The sequence below is a fragment of the Oncorhynchus kisutch genome, linkage group LG8 (assembly GCF_002021735.2).
Source record: "Oncorhynchus kisutch isolate 150728-3 linkage group LG8, Okis_V2, whole genome shotgun sequence".
Taxonomy (NCBI): Eukaryota; Metazoa; Chordata; class Actinopteri; order Salmoniformes; family Salmonidae; genus Oncorhynchus; species Oncorhynchus kisutch.
The window spans coordinates 17,469,333-17,492,939 of NC_034181.2; the positions used below are offsets into that span (position 1 = coordinate 17,469,333).

Consider the following 23,607-nt stretch of genomic DNA (forward strand, 5'->3'; position numbering starts at 1 on the left):
TGATAGTCCTCTAGTTATAGAATGAAGCACATTGAAATGGAGCCTGAGAAGCTGGTTATATACACTCAGAAAATATGTGAACCCACTCCCCCTCCAATACAGCCACTGATTACCAAAATGGACTATTTTTATGACAGAAGTGAAGCTGTGGTAATGGCTGGAGCGTAATGGCTGGAATGGTATCAAACACATGGCTTGATGCCAGCTGTCCCTTCAGCTGCCTCCACTGGTATGTAATCTAACTATAGTTGACAAAAAAATGGCCTACTAAATGTCAGAAATTATAATATGGCCTACCAAACGTTGGAAATTATAATCAGAAATGTTTCTAAATTAGGGGTGAAAGTAGCCTAAGCCAGTAGGTCCAGTATGGAATATCAACAAAATAAACTTTTATGGAATTATTATGGTGGATCAAACTGTGCAGGTATAGCACCCCCTGATATGCGAAAATTACCCTGCGCAGACTGCGAGAAACAACAGTAAACAGGATAAGATGTTTAACATGTCACAGTATCCTGTCTAAGATCAGCATATCCCAGGCATCTTATCCCGGTTATGAGAAAACCAGATAAAAGCTTTATCGAGTTATTGTAAACAGGATATGATGTCTATATACCGCAACTCAAAAACAGAATACTTGAGTATACCGAATGATAACAGGATATTGGTGTGCACGTAAACGTGGTCACTGACTCTCTGACTAGGTTCATCAGGAAGTGCATAGAGGATGTTGTTCCCACTGTGATGATTAGAACTTTAGATCCAAAACAAAATCTGTGGATATATGGTAACATTCGCGCAAAATAGAAAATGCGAAACATCACATTTAACCATTGCAAGATCACTGGGAACATGGATGTGTACAAATTATAAAGGGAAAGCCAGCCATGTCGCGGACACCGATGTTTCACTCCCGGACGATCTAAACACCTTTTCACCCACTTTCACCCACTGTGCTCTCATTCTCCATGGCCTACGTGAGTAAATAATTTAAGTGTGTCAATACTCTCAAGGCTGCTGGCCTGGACGGCATCCCAAGCCGTGTCTTCAGAGCAAGTACAGACCACCTGGTTGGACTGTTTACGGACATATTCAGTCTCTCCATATCCGAGTCTGTTGTCCCCAATTGCTTCAAGATGTCCATCATTTTTTCTGTACTCAAGAAAGCAAATGTAACTGAAATAAATGGCCCCGTAGCACTCACTTCTGTCATCATGCTAGTTAAGGACTATGTCACCTCCACCTTACCCGACACCCTAGACCCACTACAATTCGTATATCGCCCCAACAGATCCACGGACGACACAATCGCCATTGCACTGGACACTGCCCTTTCCCACCTGGAAAAGAGAAATACCTATGTAAGAATGCTGCTCATCGACTACAGTTGAACACCATAGTGCCCTCCAAGCTCATCACTAAGCTCAGGGCCCTGGGTCTGAACCCCTCCCTGTTCAACTGGGTCCTGGACTTCCTGACAAGCTGATCCCAAGTGGTGAAGGTAGGCAACAACACCTCCGCCATGCTGATCCTCACACGTGTGCCACAATGATGAGGCAACCTACAGGGAGGGGTGAGAGCCATGGCAGAGTGGTGCCTTTGAAATAACCTCTCCTTCAATGGCAACAAAACTAACGAGCTGATTGTGGACTACAGGAGACAGTAGAGAGAGAGAGAGCATGTCCCCATCCACATTATTTGTAACAGATTTTGTACATAATGTTTCTGCCACCATCTCGTATGACTGAAAAGAGCTTCTGGATATCAGGACAGTGATTACTCACCTCGTACTGGACCAAGATTTTTTCTTTAACTTCTTGGTGACAGGGGGCAGTATTTTCATGTCCGGATGAAATGCATTCCCAAATTCAACTGCCTGCTACTCATCCCCAGAAAATAAGATATGCATATTATTCGTATATTTGGATAGAAAACACTCTGAAGTTTCTAAAACTGTTTGAATCATGTCTGTGAGTATAACAGAACTTATTTAGCAGGTGAAACCCCGAGGATAAACCATTCAGATTTAATTTTTTGAGGTCACTCTCTTTCCAATGCGTTTTCATTGGGAATCCAGATTTCTAAGGGACCTTCTTGCAGTTCCTATCGCTTCCACTGGATGTCAACAGTCTTTAGAAATTAGTTGAGGTTATTCCTTTGGGTAATGAAGTATAGCCATTATGAATGAGGGTCACTTGAAGTGTACTGTTAGATAGAGGCGCGTGAGCAGAAAGCTAGCTACAGTTTGTTTTCCTCCTGTATTGAACACAGATCTTCCCGTCTTCAATTGTATCGATTATTTACGTTAAAAAAAGTTAAAGTTGTATTACAAAAGTAGTTTGAAATGGTTTGGCAAAGTTTACAGGTAACTTTTGAGATATTTTGTAGTCACGTTGCGCAAGTTGGAACCGGTGTTTTTCTGGATCAAACGTGCCAAATAAATGGACATTTTGAATATATATCGACGGAATTAATCGAACAAAAGGACTCCTCCCTCTGCAACTGGATCCTAGACTTCCTGACGGGCCGACCCCCAAGCCATAAGTCTCCTGAACAGTTAATCAAATGGCTACCTGGACTATTTGCATTGTCCACACCCCAGAGCCATTTTCTTTACACTGTTTGTTATCCATGCATAGTCACTTTACCTCTAGCTACATGTACATATTACCTCAATTACCTCAACTAACCAGTGCCCCCGCACATTGACTCTGTACCGGTACACCCTGTATATAGCCTCGCTACTGTTATTTTATTGTTGCTCCTTAATTATGAGTTATTTTTACATTTTGGAAAATATTTTTTACTTCAGTTTATTTTTGTAAACACTTTAATTCTTACCTGCATTGTTTTGTTATGGGCTTGTAAGTAAGCATTTCACTGTAAAGTCCACACCTGTTGTAATAGATGGTATAAGATACAGTATATATACAGTAATGTAAGCTATGTAAACATTATTAAAGTGACAGTATTTAGAGTGAAATTGTATAAAGTGACTAGTGATCCATTTATTAAAGTGACCAGTGATTGTATGTCAATGTAGTCAGCCGAGCTCTCTATGTTAGTGATAGCTATTTAGCAGTCTGATGGCCTTGAGATAGAATCTGTTTTTCAGTCTCTCGGTCCCAGCTTTGATGCACCTGTATTGACCTTGCCTTCTGGATGGTAGCGGCGTGAACAGGCAGTGGCTAAGGTGGTTGATGTCCTTGATGATCTTTTTGGCCTTCCTGTGACATCGGGGGCTGTAGGTGTCATGGAGGGCAGATACTTTGCCCCTGGTGATGCGTTGTGCAGACCGCACCACCCTCTGGAGAGCGTTGCGTTTGAGGGCAGTGCAGTTGCTGTACCAGGCTGTGACACAGCCCGACAGGATGCTCTCGATTGTGCATCTGCATCTACTGAACAACGCTCAGTTTAATATCATCTGCCAGCTGATGTTTGGGAGCTGTTTTGACTATAGCGACCCCAGCTTCCAGACCCTGTTGAGCTACCTGTCTGAGGCCATGCTGATAGAGGAATCCCTATAGACCCAGGTAAGACACCAGCAGGAGGACACCAGCAGGAAGACACCCGCAGGAAGACACCTGCAGGAGGACACCAGCAGGAGGACACCAGCAGTACAAAGCCGCTGAAGCTCCATGGTTAATCCCTGTAGCTGTATGAGAGAATCCCTGGCGTGCTGAAGCACCTCCAAGGACCTCACAATGCTGTCTTCAGCCACTACCAGGCCATGGAAGCCTTCATCAGGGAGGAGGTGGAGGGACACAGGCAGGACCTGGACCCCAGGCACCTTTCTCATAGAGACATAGAATGTAAGCGGCTCTTTCTGTTACTCTGACGTTATTTACCCCCAATTATGAGTTTTGAAAATTTTAATTTGTGATTGATGAACCACTCCCCTGACAGCACAGGGTTTGACCTGGCCAACCTGGTGCTGTGTTATGAGACCACCTCCACCACCCTGCTCTGAGACCACCTCCACGCTCTGAGACCACCTCCACCTCCCTGCTCTGAGACCCCCTCCACCTCCCTGCTCTGAGATCACCTCCACGCTCTGAAACCACCTCTACCTCCCTGCTCTGAGACCACCACCTCCCTGCTCTGAGACCTGCTCTGAGACCACCTCCACCTCCCTGCTCTGAGATCACCTCCACGCTCTGAAACCACCTCTACCTCCCTGCTCTGAGACCACCACCTCCCTGCTCTGAGACCACCTCCACCTCCCTGCTATGAGACCTGCTCTGAGACCACCTCCATCTCCCTGCTGAGACCACCTCTCTGCTCTGAGACCTGCTGTGAGACAACCTCCACCACCCTGCTCTGAGACAACCTCCACCACCCTGCTCTGAGACAACCTCCACTACCCTGCTCTGAGACCACTTCCACCTCCCTGCTCTGCATAATCACACACACATACAGGGTGAGCCTGTGACAACATGGATAGGCATTTTAAAACTAGTATGTGCCTCCCTCATGAAAGATGAGTTAATGTTAACAATTATTGGATCTGTTGACGATTGGTGTTAAACCCTCTGTTGTGACACACTGACACAAGGTCCAGCTTAGATAGACAGTGTTGGGCTGGCAGGAGGGTTCTAACATGTCTACCAGAGCCAGTATTCCCTACACGGAAGATATCATTAGATCTCTCAACGCACCCTGGATGGCCAACAGAGACACTATGCTGGATGGTACCTCATACCAAAGGTGTGTGTGTGTTCTCAGTGTTGTGTGTAGGGCAGTTGTGTGTTACGGTTCATATAGTTGTTGCTTCTAGAGCACAGCGTTGATGCTTACCCTGAACTCAGTGCTGTTTGATCAGGCTGAATGGGAGACACCAGACATCTTCAACCCACAACACTTCCTGGATGCTGAGGGACACTTTAGTAGGTGGGATGCATTCATGGTCTTCTCTGCAGATAATCTTAATCTCACCTAAAGAGGGTGTGTGTCATCCCTAGGTAAGCATGTGTCTGGCCAGGATAGAGCTTTTCCTGTTCTTTATTAGTCTGTTTCAGAAGCGGAATCTGGATGGACAGGAGGGAGAAACAAGAACACCACACCAGACCATGATGAATCCCCCACTGCCCTGCAGGAACCTCTCACCCGGTGCACTAAACACAGCAGAGATCAAATATAGACCTTTTTGTGGTCGAGGGCTAGGCTACATTAAAATTACAACAGGACAGTTTGAACATTTTACAAGTTTATTAGTTACATAAAACCCAAAGGACTTAAGACTTGAATTCCTTAGAATCATCTAATTTTGTATGACTTCAAGACCTCCCACTAACACAATCATTTGTTAGTATTTGATAGAGCCAATTTTGAGCTCATTTTAAACCTCTCCTTTCCTAGTGTTCTGTTGCATAATTTGCATTGTTTGTTAATCAGGATGAATGTACATTCATCCCAACACTAAGTAGTAACTCGGGTGTAAATTCAGATTTAACTCTGATAAAAGTAAAAACTCAGTAAAAGTGCAAGAACACAAATCACAGTTTAATGAAAGGAACAGTAAGTCACATCCTGAGGAAAAGTAACATGACAAAACCTGGATATCATAAGGCCATTAACTCCAGCTCAATCATTCACCTAAAGCCATCATATCACATGCACAACCAAATATATAAAGTATTAGCAAATTTCCCATTCATTTTCACTTTCCTTTCAAACACATGTAGTCAACCCTAATCAAAATCTACACAGACTTTCACCCAAACAGAGAGAGAGAAAAAAAACATACCCACATGTTTGCCAGGCCAGTAGGCTTGTTGACCGATAGGAAGAACAGTGACCCGTGCTGCCTCCTTCCTCAGTAGTACAGATTTCACTGTCAACTGTCAGTGACCCGCAGACAACAGTATAGCTACGCTTCAGTTAAAGTCAGCATCTCACGCAGGCATAGCACTGTGGCAAACAGTGGATCCTAGAATCATTTAGATCAGGCTCTCTCAAACTATTGGGGTCCGGCACCTCTTTTGTAATAGCAAATATATAAAGGGACCCCCTCAATCAGAACAACTCGAGTGAGAAAAATGTGTTTTACTATGACTTCAGTGTATGGCCGGACGAACCAAGGCTCGCTCCCGGGGAGGAACATTTTAAAAGGCCAGCCTCTTGACATATTTTGTCATGGGGCAAAGATTTTGTGTTGTTGCAGCTTTAGCACTAATATTCTGCAATTCTACACATTTTCCCATGAGACAGAAAGAAAACTGCAGTTTAAAATATACACACACTATGGGTTATTGAGTTGAAAAATGTACAATTGGTGAGTACTGTAAATGCCAATATCCCTGTGAGCCTCCCAGGCCCACGTTGTCCAGGGTTTAAGAACATAAATTGTATATTAATAATATGACATTTTATTGTATTTACACTCTAAACTAATTTAACAGATCTCTTGGCAAAAATGTGTTTGACCTGTTAGTAATATTCAGATTTTTTTTTTTTTTTTACATACAAAAATGTTTACAAGTTTGATGGGTCTGCAGACCCCAGTTTAACTGATTTAGATTGTTTGTTCATGCTCTCTGACGCACTTCAGTTGGATCCTTTAGCCATTTGAGTGGATCCTCTTAAGGCAATTTAGAAGATCCTTTTAGATCCATTTGACCGGATCCTTAGATTCCGATCCATCCTCTGACCATGATAAGCTAGATCCATAATTATGCCATCCCCTAGCTCTATGCAAATGTTTCTGAATCTCCATTTCCTCTCTGATGTCCAGGAACATCCTGATGAGAGACTCAAGTCAGTATGAGTGGATCTTTTCGGGTCCGTTTGACTGGCCGGGGTTTGATGCAGCAGTTGGATCCATTGGATCCTCTGGCCTAGATGAGATCCTGATTGTCAGTCAGCATACTTGGCTCCTCTTGTCTCGAACCCTCACCCTCCTCTTCTTCCTATGTTGAGTGTTCAGCTGTTACTTAGTGACTAACTCATAATGCGCTATAGGTTAAATATAAAATGTTAATCATTTCTGAATCACTTGAGATTGAAAAAAAATGATTATACATAATGTCACTTCGGGTAAAATGATCCACTTTAATCTTAAACTATGGTATCCAAATAAGTAAATAAACAATTCTGTGTTTAAACAGAGATGATTACCTCAGAGAGTAATTAGAGTTCACTTCAAATAAACTGACATTACTGGTTACTATTTGAGAAATAAAGATTATTATGGTGGCAATGTCAGACTAGAACCAAAACCTGACCCACTGGAGATACAGTGCCTTGCGAAAGTATTCGGCCCCCTTGAACTTTGCGACCTTTTGCCACATTTCAGGCTTCAAACATAAAGATATAAAACTGTATTTTTTTGTGAAGAATCAACAACAAGTGGGACACAATCATGAAGTGGAACGACATTTATTGGATATTGGGCGTGCAAAATTATTCAGCCCCTTTACTTTCAGTGCAGCAAACTCTCTCCTGAAGTTCAGTGAGGATCTCTGAATGATCCAATGTTGACCTAAATGACTAATGATGATAAATACAATCCACCTGTGTGTAATCAAGTCTCCGTATAAATGCACCTGCACTGTGATAGTCTCAGAGGTCTGTTAAAAGCGCAGAGAGCATCATGAAGAACAAGGAACACACCAGGCAGGTCCAAGATACTGTTGTGAAGAAGTTTAAAGCCGGATTTGGATACAAAAAAAGATTTCCCAAGCTTTAAACATCCCAAGGAGCACTGTGCAAGCGATAATATTGAAATGGAAGGAGTATCAGACCACTGCAAATCTACCAAGACCTGGCCGTCCCTATAAACTTTCAGCTCATACAAGGAGAAGACTGATCAGAGATGCAGCCAAGAGGCCCATGATCACTCTGGATGAACTGCAGAGATCTACAGCTGAGGTGGGAGACTCTGTCCATAGGACAACAATCAGTCGTATATTGCACAAATCTGGCCTTTATGGAAGAGTGGCAAGAAGAAAGCCATTTCTTAAAGATATCCATAAAAAGTGTTGTTTAAAGTTTGCCACAAGCCACCCGGGAGACACACCAAACATGTGGAAGAAGGTGCTCTGGTCAGATGAAACCAAAATTGAACTTTTTGGCAACAATGCAAAACGTTATGTTTGGCGTAAAAGCAACACAGCCCATCACCCTGAACACACCATTCCCACTGTCAAACATGGTGGTGGCAGCATCATGGTTTGGGCCTGCTTTTCCTCAGCAGGGACAGGGAAGATGGTTCAAATTGATGGGAAGATGGATGGAGCCAAATACAGGACCATTCTGGAAGAAAACAACCCGATGGAGTCTGCAAAAGACCTGAGACTGGGACGGAGATTTGTCTTCCAACAAGACAATGATCCAAAACATAAAGCAAAATCTACAATGGAATGGTTCAAAAATAAACATATCCAGGTGTTAGAATGGCCAAGTCAAAGTCCAGACCTGAATCCAATTGAGAATCTGTGGAAAGAACTGAAAACTGCTGTTCACAAATGCTCTCCATCCAACCTCACTGAGCTCGAGCTGTTTTGCAAGGAGGAATGGGAAAAAATGTCAGTCTCTCGATGTGCAAAACTGATAGAGACATACCCCAAGCGACTTACAGCTGTAATCGCAGCAAAAGGTGGCGCTACAAAGTATTAACTTAAGGGGGCTGAATAATTTTGCACGCCCAATTTTTCAGTTTTTGATTTGTTAAAGTTTGAAATATCCAATAAATGTCGTTCCACTTCATGATTGTGTCCCACTTGTTGATTCTTCAAAAAAAAATACAGTTTTATATCTTTATGTTTGAAGCCTGAAATGTGGCAAAAGGTCGCAAAGTTCAAGGGGGACGAATACTTTCGCAAGGCACTGTAAGATCGTGATGTCACATCCTATCAAGCCTGGACAAGTATTCCTTTTCAAACCAATGTCACATGAGAATGCTGTTTGGATTGGTTTCTTGTTCCTTACCTTTGGGGTGGTGAGACCATACACTTCCACAGAACTGCATAGAGACCCAATACGAAACCAATGAATACTGCAGCTGCAATGGCTCCTACACACAGACAGATTTACAGAGAAAAATCATTGTTCACACATTTAGGAAGTATACACATTGTCACCGATGGCTTTGAGTGTCAAAAATAAACTAAATTCAGTGAAATTCCATCACCATACAATATGCTCCCCTCACACTACCCTGTCACGTCCTGCAACTTCAAACGGAAAAGGCGTCTTCACAGAGCAGCTCAAACTCATCTACAGGACATGTAACTGTTTACAGCAGTACAGAGACGACACTTAGCAGCGAAATGTCACGCTGTCTTCCAAACCTCTGGCCTGCCTGGGTCTGGCCACCTGACACGTGTCTGATTAAGTCTTTTTCTTTTCCACCATGGAAACAAACATTGAGCATGTTCCAACAAACCTTAAAATCAGATAAGAGGATAGCAAGAGAGTGATGTCATGACCCACCCCAAACAATGTTTTTCTCAACAAAAAAGGCAAAGAGAGACAGAGGAATGCTAAATTTTACCCAATTTAGAATAAAAACACAGTTAAAAAGCCAGGAGCCATGGTGACAATGAGGACACCTCAGCCTGGTCGTTATTTGACTGGTCAGAGGTTTACATTTGGCCAGCCTTTATCTGGATCGTCTATGTCTAGAGGGATCCAGATAGACCAGAGAGGAGATGAAGGGAGAGGTGAACTGAGCTACAGCTTGTTTAATCTGCCTGACACATCAATGTACCAAGGTAACAGACTAGCCTTTGTCAATGCAAACAAGTGATGAGTCTCACCTGGGATGATGCCACTGCCTCTGGCCTGGGGGTCTTCTGTGTATGAGGGACGAGGGATGGCCGTTGACTCTTTAAAAAAAAAAAAACTCTTGAATGAGATTTGCTGGGTGTAACAACTGTCATCAAAATTGTTAAAAGGTTGTTTGTTTGTTTCTAATGTATCAGTTGGACAAGGGATGAAGATACTCCAAACTTTTAGAATTGTTAAAATCCCTTCGATATTGACAGGATTATAGCACATGAAACATTTTCCTGGCACGGACAAATAATGAATTCAGGGATTTGTGGGAATTCAGTTATTCAATTTAAAATGTCATGTTTTTTTATTTGTGTGTGCCTAATTTGCATATGGCTAAATTAGTTTGCATATATGAATACATTAACATAAATGAGTGAAACAGGGCTGTAACCACCAAAAACACACTGTCTTCTAGGCCCACCTGCACTCACCTGCTGTGTCTAGGCCCACCTGCTGTGTCTAGGCCCACCTGCACTCACCTGCTGTGTCTAGGCCCACCTGCACTCACCTGCTGTGTCTAGGCCCACCTGCACTCACCTGCTGTGTCTAGGCCCACTTGCACTCACCTGCTGTGTCTAGGCCCACCTGCACTCACCTGCTGTGTCTAGGCCCACCTGCACTCACCTGCTGTGTCTAGGCCCACCTGCACTCACCTGCTGTGTCTAGGCCCACCTGCACTCACCTGCTGTGTCTAGGCCCACCTGCACTCACCTGTGCCGTCTTGACTGCATTAAATTACTGTTGTCCTGTTCTCTTGCATAATTCAACAAGTGTTTCAATAGCAGGATACCCTCAGATTTAAAATCAACACGCTTGGCTCTAGATTATACCCATCTATACATACTTTAAATTATTTGTGTAATCAGACATAAATATAATCCAAGTGTTTATTTTTGGAAGTTACTTTAATTTCAGCGCACCTAATTTGTAAACATTTCAAAATGTATTAAATTACTTTAAATTCCACAAAAAAATGAACACCAAACAAAATCAAGTTATTTTTCTTGTGATGTAAGTGTCGAGGAGATGTGTTAAATCCCAGATGAAGATTTAGCGTTTTTATCGATGCAATGGAAAGCCAATGTTTTCAGCCATTACCAGGGTGTTCGACAGGTCCCTACAAACATTCACGCGATCAGAACGTTCAAAAAATTAGACACAAGCAAGAGTAAGAATGAGTCGCAGGAGTAAAACGTAAGCAATCAAGCCAGCAATATTTAAGTGACAAGTGGATTTTGTGGACCCCTCAGACACAGGAAATAGATAGCTGAAAGGGACAGTTCCCGAAGTGGGTGGGTCATGCACATTTCTACTGTGTGTGTTGGAGATTGACACCACACCTGGTCCCAATTCCAGTCAATTCAGGAAGTACACTGAAATTCCAATTCTCCTCAAAGCTTTTCAATTAGGAAAATGTGGAATTTAAATGTGGTTTACTTTCTGAATTGGCTGGAATTTTAATTAAATTGATCCCAAACCTGACTGATACACACTCACCATTGCGCTGTTCATATGTAGCGAGGACCCATGTGTGCATTGGAACAGCTCTCTGAAAGACAGAGACAGACTGAAAACATACAGGACACACACACACAATCCCAACGAAAACACAGTACTGGTGAGCACAGGAGGTTGGTGGCACCAACTGGAGCGGAATCAGTGGAATGGTATCAAATACATTAAACACATGGTTTCCAGGTGTTTGATGCCATTCCATTTGCACTGTTCTGGCCATTATTATGAGCCGTCCTCCCCTCAGCAGCCTCCTGTGCTGGAGAGTGGAGACAAAAGTTCCTGGGAAAAAATCCCGCCAGAGGCGTTCAGTAGCATCAGCTTGTCTGTGCATGTTGTCAGACTCATCTCCTGTTGACAGTTGCACTCTGATCCAACTCAGAGGCCTACTTCAACTCATGCAGCACTAAAAAATGTGTGATTTTGAGTCAGCTTACATTCCCCCTTCCCTGGAGAAAAATTACAAAAACTGTCCTTGGACACTTTTTAATAACAAGACACAGTAAACACATAAAATCGGGTTTCAGCAAAAACATTGGAGGAAGTCTTGCAGAATGGAAAATTAAACTAGGCCTACGGCGCGCCATGATTGTTTGTCCAAGATAAGGACTGAGCCAGCTACAGTTTCCAAAACATCTGTAGGGTTTTTCACAGCCTGCATGAAAGTCTCCCATCAAGAAATACGAATAATCGCATAGGCAGTTTGCAGACCAATACTAAACACTTTAATATATGCAGGGATGCTCGTAGGAAGAAAAAAATAGGTTCAGTAAATTACTTTTATTCTTTACAAATATTCCCTCGTCAATCAAGTTGCAACAATGTAACAGCTGAGCAAGCACGTCCACGAAAACATGCAGGCTACAAATGTCTCTTTAAAAATATCGAATGTAAATATACTGGATGACCTACCTGTTTTTGTTTATTCGCCTACGATGAGTTTGTCTAACGCTTACCTCCGAGGTGTTTCCATCGCTAAATACAATTTTGGTCTGGTTTTTCACCTCCGTCCACATTTTTGCACGCGTGTTGTGAAATTAAAGGGAGTGATGACGCTCCTCTCGTCGGTTGCGAGCTCACCAGGAAACCCTCTGTCGCTTCGTAGCTTTGCTCCGCCAGCGAACTTTCTCAAAACACTTTACATCAGCTGACTGCGATCTTCAGGAGGGCGGAGAGAGTAGGGTTCATGGGACGTACAGCCTTGATTCGTCTGATACAAATACCTATTGTGATGTATACAAATAATTTAATCAGATCTGTTTCTCTAGTAGTTGTATTAATAGGCGTACCCTATCCACACGGGTGGAAAAACTACCCAATTGTCATACTTGAGTAAAAGTGAAAGTCACCCAGTAGAATACCTCTTGAGTAAAAGTCTAAAAGTATTTGGTTTTAAATATACTATCATGATTACCATTACTATTAGTTGTTATATCTTGTCTAGGTGGTTTGCTTGATTGGTTTATTACAAAATGATTCCCACAGGTTGGTTATAACACTACACTTTAAAACAATGAATTTACAGGACACATCTGTTCAAGGCCTTTTGTTTTTTATCTAGGCAATATTACAACTTCTGTAAACAGTGTTTCAGCTAAATAAATTTCCAAAATATGTATTAATACAACATCTTCAATGTTTGCTTCCAATTCCATGTGCTATTTAACTAAATAAATGACAGAACATCTCTCTCCCAATTAAGACATGATATTTAAAGTGAAGAAACAAATCACTAAATAGCTACAGCTCAACTTTAATAGCATTTGTAACAGTATTTAAGTTCAGCACAACTTAAACATTTACAGAACAAAATTCCTCAGAGAAAATGTTTTTTTTTGTTCACCCTTGGCTTATTTCATTTGGGGAGTTGATCATAAGTGTACAAGAGTCATCAAAGTGTCCTTCATTGGAAACACTGGTGTCAAGTTAACTATCTGTTTGCCCCACATCAAACATTATGGAGAGGGTAGTCAGCTTCTAGAAGTTACACAGAAGTTGTGCCATAAAGCAATAAGAGCAGTTCAGGTCACAGACTAATTATGTATTTGCACACAGACGTTCAAACAAACACACACACACACACAAAATAAAGCAGCAAGATAAACTACATCTAAAATATCAAAGGCCTCTCTCCATCTCACATTGTCCAACAACTCATCCTCTGGAGTCTGGGAACACAATGAAGAACCATCCAAAGCCAAATCAGTGTTACGGTACTGATTACAAGGAGTGCTATCTGGGATGTTGGCCTGTGAGGAGTGTGTTTTTCACACAAAACTGAGCCAGTTAAATGAAACAGAATGCTTTGATAGAAATGTTTGTTGAACACGCCAATGTTATGCTGAAAGGGGAATCTTGTCTGTTCTATACTGTTCTTTACAAATAGTCCCTCGTCAATCAAGTTGCAACAATGTAACAGCTGAGCAAGTAGGTCCATAACGGGTCCATAAAAGGCGCTGCATGGTCAATCCGTCATCTGCAATGGCCATGCAGCATTTACAGTGATACAGCCTCTGCAGAAACCTTGCAATTCATACTTCCACTTCACAGAGCTGTTGTGAAAGAAGTGAGTTTGTGTTTATACAGGACCTCCATCACTACCTAGCATCAACCAATCATGTCAATGCAGAGATATTTTTATTTAACTAGGCAAGTCAGTTAAGAACAAATTCTTATTTACAATGACGGCCTAGGAACAGTGGTTAACTGCCTTGTCAGGCGCAGAACAAAAGCTTTTTACCTTGTCAGCTCAGGGATTCGATCTACCAACCTTTCGGTTACTGGTCCAACGCTCTGACCACTAGGCTACCTGCCACCGCAATCCCCTTCACATTGTTCAAACATTTGGGAGGCCCACAGCGATGTGGTACGGAACTCAATTTGGCCTCAGTGTGCCTCCGGATGCTCTGCAATTATGTCACACCCTCCATACAGAGTTTCCGACCACACTTTCTGATCAAGCATAAATTACCTCTTATGGTGGATCATAACTATAGAGAATGATAAAGGCCTCTAGTGGCCAAAATGCCATTTTAGCATTGGCAGCGCCATTGAGGACTTCCACCATACTTCCGCCATTTTAAAATAGTCAACTGGGTGAGGATTCCAACGGGTTGCAGCCTCAATGGCGCTGCGCTGCCCATGCTGTGACAGACGCTATAATGGCACAGCTAAACAAGGTGTCCTATATCTATCTCTATGATCAGAACCCATTGGTGGGTGGATGATGGCTGATTCATTGTGAGAGCCGTCTTAAGACTGCATCCAGACAGACCAATGATTTAGATAAACACTACATGACTAATAGGGGGCGCTGTGTTGAAGCCAGCATGTCTCCATCTTGGCACTCCCCAGCATTATAAAAAAGTATTTTGGAATCTATAGAAATGCATTTATTAATGTCTACATTTGTTTTTGCCGCATTTATTCTACTACAGACACCTTAAATGCATACTTTTAAATTATGTGAGCTAAACATAAAAATACAAAATGAAAAAAAAAAAAACATTTCTTTAAAGTATCATTTTTCAGAGATTATTAATCTTACAACAAAAACATTTCAATATGTGTAACTTTGTCCTTGAAAAATGTAATTGAAATACTGTAGAATTTCAATCATTCCGATGGAGGACTGTTCCTACTGGGGAGTACCAATATGGCCAACCAGTGGCTTCAAAGCCTCTCAATAGTCAATACATAGCGTCAACAATCCAGTTTTTATATACATCAATGGTCCGGACAACAAACACTTTTTTTTAGCCTACTCTGTGAAACACAACATTTTAAAAAGCTTTGGAGAGATTACAGCGCAACTCCAGTAGGACACTGCAAGACCTGCCTTTCATACCACATACACAGCAGGACTTCAATGTAACCCACAATTCAATAAGGCTTAGTATCTCAAGACGAGTCTATAGACATCACTACACACTGCTTTCTAAGTACAGGCTACCCAATTTAGTTTAACAAGCCCATCCGCACGAGCAATACCAATCAAAAACTGGAAAGTTTTCACATGCCTCCACAAAAACCCCATGATTTAATACGATTAAATCACTACCCTAAAACATTCTGTGGAAATGAGCAATTTGATCATGGAGTTCTGATGTCTCAGACCCAGTTACAAACAGCCACTGCTCCCCCAAATCACAATACATAGAATATAATTCCTCCAGGATACAGAGGCCCTTTAAATATGTAACTGAATATACCTGAACTACGAATGTGAGGAAACAGCACCATCTAGTGGGAAAATAAAATACGCCTACACTACAAGACCTTTACGAGAACACCAGCAGATCCTGGGTTCCAGAAATCTCTTGTTTAACGTTAGCTGTGAGTTACTACATAGAACAGAGCGAGATTGTCAGGGTTGCTTTAAAGCCAAGCACGAGAACTTAATCTCTCCTCCTTCAAAACACAAGATTCTGATACAGTCTGAAATTCAGGAAACGCTTTAAGACTTTTTTCAAAGAACAAACCACCAAAGATACAAACAACACGTTATTGATGGACCACATCCTGGCTGGCTATGAACCACCTCAATGCCTTTTGAGAGGTTACAATGACGCAAATAAATATAATAATTTCCCCTGCCAACCCCCCCCCCCCAACTGCCTCTGTGCACTCCCAGTGACTGAGCGGAGGCCATTCTATCTCCTGGAGGCTGGGGCATGATGGGAGTTGTAGGATGAGCAGAAAGGCCAAGAGATGTGTCTAAGAGGACAGTTCACAGTCATTACATGACCTCGCAGCATGAGTTCTGCTTCCGTGCCTGTGGGATAGAAAACAGAGAGTGATTGATTAGCAATTACTATATCAATTGCACACTGAGGCGGCTACCGCCGTGAAGAAAATTAGTCGTAATAAAGAGTTTTAAAAAGGCAGAGGCCGCGGATCTGTAAGTAACCCCGTCCCGGATCCCTTTTCATCACAGCTGACGATCCGAATCACGTTCTGCGCACACAAATTTGTGGTCACCCTCCCTTCACATTTCTGACTGTCGATCTAGAATTAGAATTCTTCGAGTTTTACAGGTGAAATATCCATTCAGCTTCTGCACACCAACTATTTGATCTCAATCAGTTTCATAAGGAAATTCATTTACATCTTGAGTTCCACAGTGTTGTTTCAAATTAGCCTACATTGTTGTTTTGAATTATGTACAGTGAGCAAATATTAGAGCAAATGGTGTTCAACTGTAGCATACCTGTGTTTAGTTTCAATCAGCGCACCTACTTTGCCTAGTGACACGCGCTGTTGAGTTTTAGGCCACGAGAGAAAAATGCAACGATTCGCACAATCATCCTGAAATCTAAAGAAATTAGGTGTTGTTACAGTAACGTTATACTATGGAATTATATTTGGTTCTGTTATGTAGGATACTATCATTGTGATCTCGCAGACATTGATTCCGCTTTGATATAACTATTAACAGCGCACCATTCACCATTTGTTAGAGTAGCCTGTTCTCTGAGTAGCCTGTTCTCTGAGTAGCCTGTTCTCTGAGTAGCCTGTTCTCTGAGTAGCCTGTTCTCTGAGTAGCCTGTTCTCTGAGTAGCCTGTTCTCTGAGTAGCCTGTTCTCTGAGTAGCCTGTTCTCTGAGTAGCCTGTTCTCTGAGGAGCCTGTTCTCTGAGGAGCCTGTTCTCTGAGGAGCCTGTTCTCTGAGGAGCCTGTTCTCTGAGGAGCCTGTTCTCTGAGGAGCCTGTTCTCTGAGGAGCCTGTTCTCTGAGGAGCCGGTTCTCTGAGGAGCCTGTTCTCTGAGGAGCCTGTTCTCTGAGGAGCCTGTTCTCTGAGGAGCCTGTTCTCTGAGGAGCCTGTTCTCTGAGGAGCCTGTTCTCTGAGGAGCCTGTTCTCTGAGGAGCCTGTTCTCTGAGGAGCCTGTTCTCTGAGGAGCCTGTTCTCTGAGGAGCCTGTTCTCTGAGGAGCCTGTTCTCTGAGGAGCCTGTTCTCTGAGGAGCCTGTTCTCTGAGGAGCCTGTTCTCTGAGGAGCCTGTTCTCTGAGGAGCCTGTTCTCTGAGGAGCCTGTTCTCTGAGGAGCCTGTTCTCTGAGGAGCCTGTTCTCTGAGGAGCCTGTTCTCTGAGGAGCCTGTTCTCTGAGGAACCTGTTCTCTGAGGAGCCTGTTCTCTGAGGAGCCTGTTCTCTGAGGAGCCTGTTCTCTGAGGAGCCTGTTCTCTGAGTAGCCTGTTCTCTGAGTAGCCTGTTCTCTGAGTAGCCTGTTCTCTGAGTAGCCTGTTCTCTGAGTAGCCTGTTCTCTGAGTAGCCTGTTCTCTGAGTAGCCTGTTCTCTGAGCTACCGAAGGAATAGAGCAGTAGAAAGTAGAGTAGAGAATCCTTCACATGCAGAAGCTTCTAAACTGTCAAGAAGCAAAGTCGGATCAGCAGCCACTCCGTTTTTATAAAGCCTAAAAATAGCCCAAGTTTCATCTAAAATGCAATGACAGTTTGAACCGGAGATCTCAGTCACTACAGTACTTACAGTCTTATAAAAGGCTTTAGACTGGTTCCCCAGGTGTTCAGACTTCTGCACCAGATCATCCAGCTTCTCCCCTCTTTCCAACAGAGACTCCATGGTGTTGTGCTGCAGAGACAATCACACCACACTTCATATACAGAATCACACCAACCACAGGCACTAGCAGTGTTAGACATGCAGTAGTGCAAGTTTCAGCTTCCTATATGGGGAAAATCATGTTAGAGTCCATAGCAAAAGAAAGTAAGGTTGAGAATCCAGAATAGAGACAGTTTTTCACACAAATCTCCAACTGGCATAAACAGTTGATTTACGCTAGAGGCAATTATATTAGCTTATCTCAAGTTTGCCCATTATGTGAGAGATTCTCAGAGATGTGGTTATGTCAGGGAGTGTCGACTGAAGAGACTTACCAGAATGATCTTTGTCTCGTCCAGTTCAGCCTGCACTTTGGTCATAGCATCTGCCTCTCTGGGGTTCTGAGGAGAAAACACAGACTCCGTCAAACTATCACAATCATGGATATTCAAGTGTTCTTCAAAGTTATTTAATTGTATGTGTAATGTTTGTTGTGTGTCATTTTAGAGACAGGATGCCATGTGTACCTGGTACTTGGCCAGGTGGATGTCCAGAGCTTTGTAGTTGATGGTTTCAGGGTTTCCAGATGGCCAGTCTATGCTGTCCACTTGTCTGGAGAACTCCTCTAGCACCTGCATGATCAAACATCAAACCATTCAATCAGGATTTCTTAAACTATGAGTCGAGACCCAAAGTGGGTCCTGGTCACGTGAGAGGTGGGTTGCAAATTTAGAAAATACATCTATAATCATACACCATTTCTTCTTAGTTTGGAGGATCCCTGCATTAAATGCTGAAACAGATACCGAAAGGGCCTGGTGAGGAGCAATAACTCTGGAAGAAAACTTGAGACGAACAAGACCCAGACCAGAGAGTAATATACTCCACTTGTTGCTAAGGGAATAATGTATCTCTCTGCACAGCATCTCTACCCACCTTGTCTAGTAGTGTGAAGGCGACCCTTTGAGGGTACTCGCTGTCTGCTATCACCACTGCACTCAGACTGTCATTCCTCACATACACGTGGCACAGGTACTCTGGAGGGAGAGGGTAGGAATTATAGGAATAACCTCCGGTTAGCAGGTCGAAGACAGCACTGTGAGCAGGTCAAAGACAGCACTGTGAGCAGGTCAAAGACAGCACTGTGAGCAGGTCAAAGACAGCACTGTGAGCAGGTCAAAGACAGCACTGTGAGCAGGTCAAAGATAGCACTGTGAGCAGGTCAAAGACAGCACTGTGAGCAGGTCAAAGACAGCACTGTGAGCAGGTCAAAGACAGCACTGTGAGCAGGTCAAAGACAGCACTGTGAGCAGGTCAAAGACAGCACTGTGAGCAGGTCAAAGACAGCACTGTGAGCAGGTCAAAGACAGCACTGTGAGCAGGTCGAAGACAGCACTGTGAGCAGGTCGAAGACAGCACTGTGAGCAGGTCGAAGACAGCACTGTGAGCAGGTCTTTCTCCAGGCTCCACCATCACCTGCTTTACATCTTTCTTAACTTATAACATGGACGTAGGGTTCTTCCACAGCCCAAGTGCAGAACAGGACAATAGCTTCAGCAACAAGTAGAAGAAACTTCTAAAGAAACTTCAGTTTCATCTCAATCTCTTCATTCAAAGACTCAGTCATGGACACTCTTACTGACAGTTGTGGCTGCTTTGTGTGATGTATTGTTGTCTCTACCTTCTTGCCCTTTGCCCAACAATGTTTGTACCATGTTGTGGTCATGTGTTGCTACCATACTGTGCTGTTATGTGTTGCTGCCTTGCTATGTTGTTGTCTTAGGTCTCTCTTTGTGTAGTGTTGTGTTGTCTCTCTTGTAGTGATGTGTGTTTTGTCCTATATATTTTATTTTCAATCCCAGCCCCGCAGGAGGCCTTTTGCCTTTTGATAGGCCATCATTGTACATAAGAATTTGTTCGTAACGACTTGCCTAATTAAATTAATGTTAAATACATGTATTACATTTAAAAATCAGAACACCGCCAAATTCTATGGCCCAGTGTGTCAGGAGTTTACCTTGTTCTTTGACTGAGGCTCGGCTGCCGTGTGCAGAACGCTCCACAATCAAGGCGCTGGTGAAGGTCATGAACTCTTGGACACTGCCAAAACCAAAACACACAGACAATGGTGAAAACAGTGTTGGTGTTCTTGTCAATTCTAATGAATTCTGTTAAACCATGACAGGATACTATTAATGACAGGGAAGTCATCTTCTCCTTCATCTGCACTGATGTACAAGAACTGGACAGGTGACAGAATATTCCCAGTCGGAGTCCATCCCACAGTGCTTTCATATATCCTGTCTTCAGATCAGTGGAGATTGAGGGGAATCCCCTTTAGACTATTAAAATGCACCCAGGTGCCAAGAGGAAGACCCACCTGGAGCGTTGGAAGAAGCTAAAGGAGGATAGGTCATAGGCAGATTTAAGGAGGTTGGATTTTGTCTCTCCTTTGTGGAGGACGCTGAGGCTGTACAGCTTCATGATGACGCAGGGACAAGAGAGTCACAGCGCGCTATGGATGATAGGCGTGTCCCCGCGCAGAAGCCTCAAATCAACAACAACCACAATGCCAAGAGGTCTCAATGCCTGCCGGCCAAGAAAGGGATACAATTAAAATCACATGAGCCAAAGCAAACCAAGCATATAGCCATAAAGGACATACTCTGTAAGATTGTACTGTGTGTAGTAGGCCATCTAAACGACTGCTAAACTAGTTAACATTACCACGATAGAATCACAGACGGAACAAGGGTTAGTTAAACATATCTTTGAAATAAGTCGACATGCACCGCTTCGTCATATACTGGATCTTCATCAATATCGCTGGTTAGTTAGTTAGCTCACACCGATTGCTAGCTCGATAGCTAAATTATTTATTTTAGTTTCCTGGCGAGATAAAGAGCAATTTGACACTGGATGAATGAATCTAAATGCGATCCCACTTCATAGAGAGCTGGCTAACGTTACAACAACTCGTGTTCTTTCGACGACAGAGTTAGCTAAAGTTAATTTGTCGTACTTACTTACCAGATAAGACTGCACTGTTTGACATATGTTGAGAATAAAATACCAACTTAATTAGTCCATAACTACAGATCGTTTGCTAATGTAGTTTATTTCTATCACTCCAACCACGTCACGATATAAGCAATGTCCCACAGGATAATTGTTCCGGAATGCAACACCGCCTCATCTTCTTCTTCTATGATATCATGGCGGTCCTCAAACAATCGTTAAAGTGCATGCCGTCACCTACTGTGCTGGAATGATCTGCCCAATTCTGTACTACCATGAAAATAAAATTCAAAACCAAATAAATCCTAACTTCTACCACACCCTCCCCAACCCCATAGAACTAGATCTATATCATGTTGAAACACTCCACCCTTAGGATTGTTCAGTGTGTCAACAACCATTTCAACAGTAACATCTGTTACCCCCAATATCTCTTTTGGAGTCTCCACAATAACCTTCAACCGGGCATTTCTGCTTTCCACAACCAAAGTTATATTGATAACCTTACCAATAAAACCTATGAAGTCAACTTTATTCATTATTAAAGTGTCATTTGACACCGCACATTCATGAGCACAAGATTTCTGAACAGGCCTCAAAACCATGCCAGGACCATCAGAAGCACCAAATCAAAATCAAATCAAATTAATTTATATAGCCCTTCTTACATCAGCTGACATCTCAAAGTGCTGTACAGAAACCCAGCCTAAAACCCCAAACAGCAAGCAATGCAGGTGTAGAAGCACGGTGGCTAGGAAAAACTCCCTAGAAAGTCCAAAACCTAGTAAGAAACCTAGAGATGAACCAGGCTATTCTGGCTGTGCCGGAAGATGGCCACGATGTTCAAATATTCATAAATGACCAGCATGGTCAAATAATAATAAATCACAGGCAGAAGAGTTTAAACTGGAGCAGCAGCACGGCCAGGTGGACTGGGGACAGCAAGGAGTCATCATGTCAGGTAGTCCTGAGGCATGGTCCTAGGGCTCAGGTCCTCCGAGAGAGAGAAAGAAAGAAAGAGAGAATTAGAAAGAGCATACTTAAATTCACACAGGACACCGGATAGGACAGGAGAAGTACTCCAGATATAACAAACTGACCCTAGCCCCCCGACACATAAACTACTGCAGCATAAATACTGGAGGCTGAGACAGGAGGGGTCAGGAGACACTGTGGCCCCATCCGATGACACCCCCGGACAGGGCCAAACAGGAAGGATATAACCCCACCCACTTTGCTAAAGCAAACCCCACACCACTAGAGGTATATCCGTCAACCACCAACTTACCACCAGTCCTGACAGTAGGTCCACTTACTACAGGTACATACATTTAAGCTTCATTAGTCCCCAGTGTAGTTCTACCAACATGTTTTATGGCCTCTGCATACGACACATCATGACTGATCCTATATCTCTGAGCCTCTCTCGGTACCTGGCATCCACCAAATTCTGCACTGTGTTCTCCTCACAATTAGTGCAGTTAGCCTTCACATTGCTTCCACATTCACTGTAATCATGCGCCCCTCCATACTTGGCACACATTTTCTTTCCTTTACATTGAGCAGCTGCATGTCCCATTCTTTGGCATTTAAAACACTGCACTGCAAATTATACAAATTCTCTAACATTGAAACCAAGGAATCCTTTCTCTCCTTTTCCCAGCAAAATTCTCAAACCTCAGCATCACTGATAAGCTTTCACTTATTTTACCCTCTTTCCTACCGATCAACCTTTCGGCCTCAATCTCTCTGCCTCCCTTCACATTTTCTTTAATATCATCTGTGGACATAGATATTGGGAAACCAGTGATGACTCCCCTCAACCTAGCATAAGCACCAGGGAAATGGCTTTTAATCTTCTTCCAATTAAGCTTTTCCATTTTCAAAATATTCTCTTGCTGAGCCGGGCTACCACACCATATTAACAATCTACCATTTCCAATGAACCCGGCTAATTTCACTTCACCTACCTCTTTCTCTACAGCATTAGTTAGTCGGACAGGGTGTGAGGCTCTGTGGTCTCATCAAACACTATCACCACTTTCCACTCCAACACATCACTACTCTTGCTTCCTACCTTTGCCTCTTTATGCTTTCTTTACTAGATGCTTCACTGCTTTCTGTATCATGATCTCTCTTCTTCCTATGTCTTTCCACAACCGACCATTCCGGCTCTTGACCCAGGTCCTCTGGTGTCAGTACCCCTTGCAAGTCTTCAGATGTAAAATCCTTAGGTCCCAAAAACCTTTCTGCCACAGCCACAATTAACGTCCAGTTTCTAAGACTTCTTTGAGACTTGTGTCATACAGTTTATAACTGTGGCAAAGAACGCAGCAAAATCCTTTTTAATACACAAAGTATCTTTTTACTGGCAACAAACATTCTTATTATTCTTTAAAAATGCCTTCCTCACCATCTTAAATAAGCATGTTCCATTCAAAAAATGTAGAACCAGGAACAGATATAGCCCTTGGTTCTCTCCAGACCTGACTGCCCTTGACCAGCACAAAAACATCCGGTGGCGTACTGCATTAGCATTGAATCGCCTCCGTGCAACTTTTCAGGGAAGTTAGGAACAAATATACACAGGCAGTTAGGAAAGCTAAGGCTAGCTTTTTCAAACACAAATTTGCATCCTGTAGCACAAACTCAAAAAAGTTCTGGGACACTGTAAAGTCCATTGAGAATAAGAGCACATCCTCCCAGCTGCCCACTGCACTGAGGCTAGTAAATACTGTCACCACCG

The 23,607-nt window shown here is 42.9% G+C and overlaps 2 protein-coding genes across 3 annotated transcripts; both read right to left on the reverse strand.

Annotated features, from left to right (window-relative positions):
• Window positions 1-5,445: 5,445 nt before the first annotated feature.
• Window positions 5,446-12,506, reverse strand: sb:cb288 (uncharacterized). 2 transcript variants are annotated; one of them, XM_020490396.2, is made up of 5 exons: window positions 12,205-12,506; window positions 11,278-11,329; window positions 9,762-9,830; window positions 8,932-9,016; window positions 5,446-6,911 (listed from the first exon to the last, which is right to left on the reverse strand). In XM_020490396.2, the coding sequence occupies exons 1-5, from the start codon at window positions 12,306-12,308 to the stop codon at window positions 6,895-6,897; spliced, it is 327 nt and encodes a 108-aa protein (XP_020345985.1). In that variant the 5' UTR covers window positions 12,309-12,506; the 3' UTR covers window positions 5,446-6,894. The 2 variants fall into 2 exon arrangements, with proteins under 2 accessions (XP_020345985.1, XP_020345986.1); XM_020490397.2 differs by having other exon boundaries at window positions 12,249-12,497.
• A 321-nt stretch (window positions 12,507-12,827) lies between these two features.
• LOC109896133 (synaptobrevin homolog YKT6) lies at window positions 12,828-21,139 on the reverse strand. Its single transcript, XM_020490395.2, has 8 exons — window positions 20,874-21,139; window positions 20,224-20,432; window positions 19,861-19,943; window positions 18,780-18,880; window positions 18,371-18,475; window positions 18,179-18,244; window positions 17,772-17,873; window positions 12,828-16,066 (listed from the first exon to the last, which is right to left on the reverse strand). Exons 2-8 carry the CDS (start codon window positions 20,325-20,327, stop codon window positions 16,031-16,033), a joined length of 597 nt encoding a protein of 198 aa, XP_020345984.1. The 5' UTR covers window positions 20,328-20,432; window positions 20,874-21,139; the 3' UTR covers window positions 12,828-16,030.
• Between the last annotated feature and the right edge of the window lie 2,468 nt (window positions 21,140-23,607).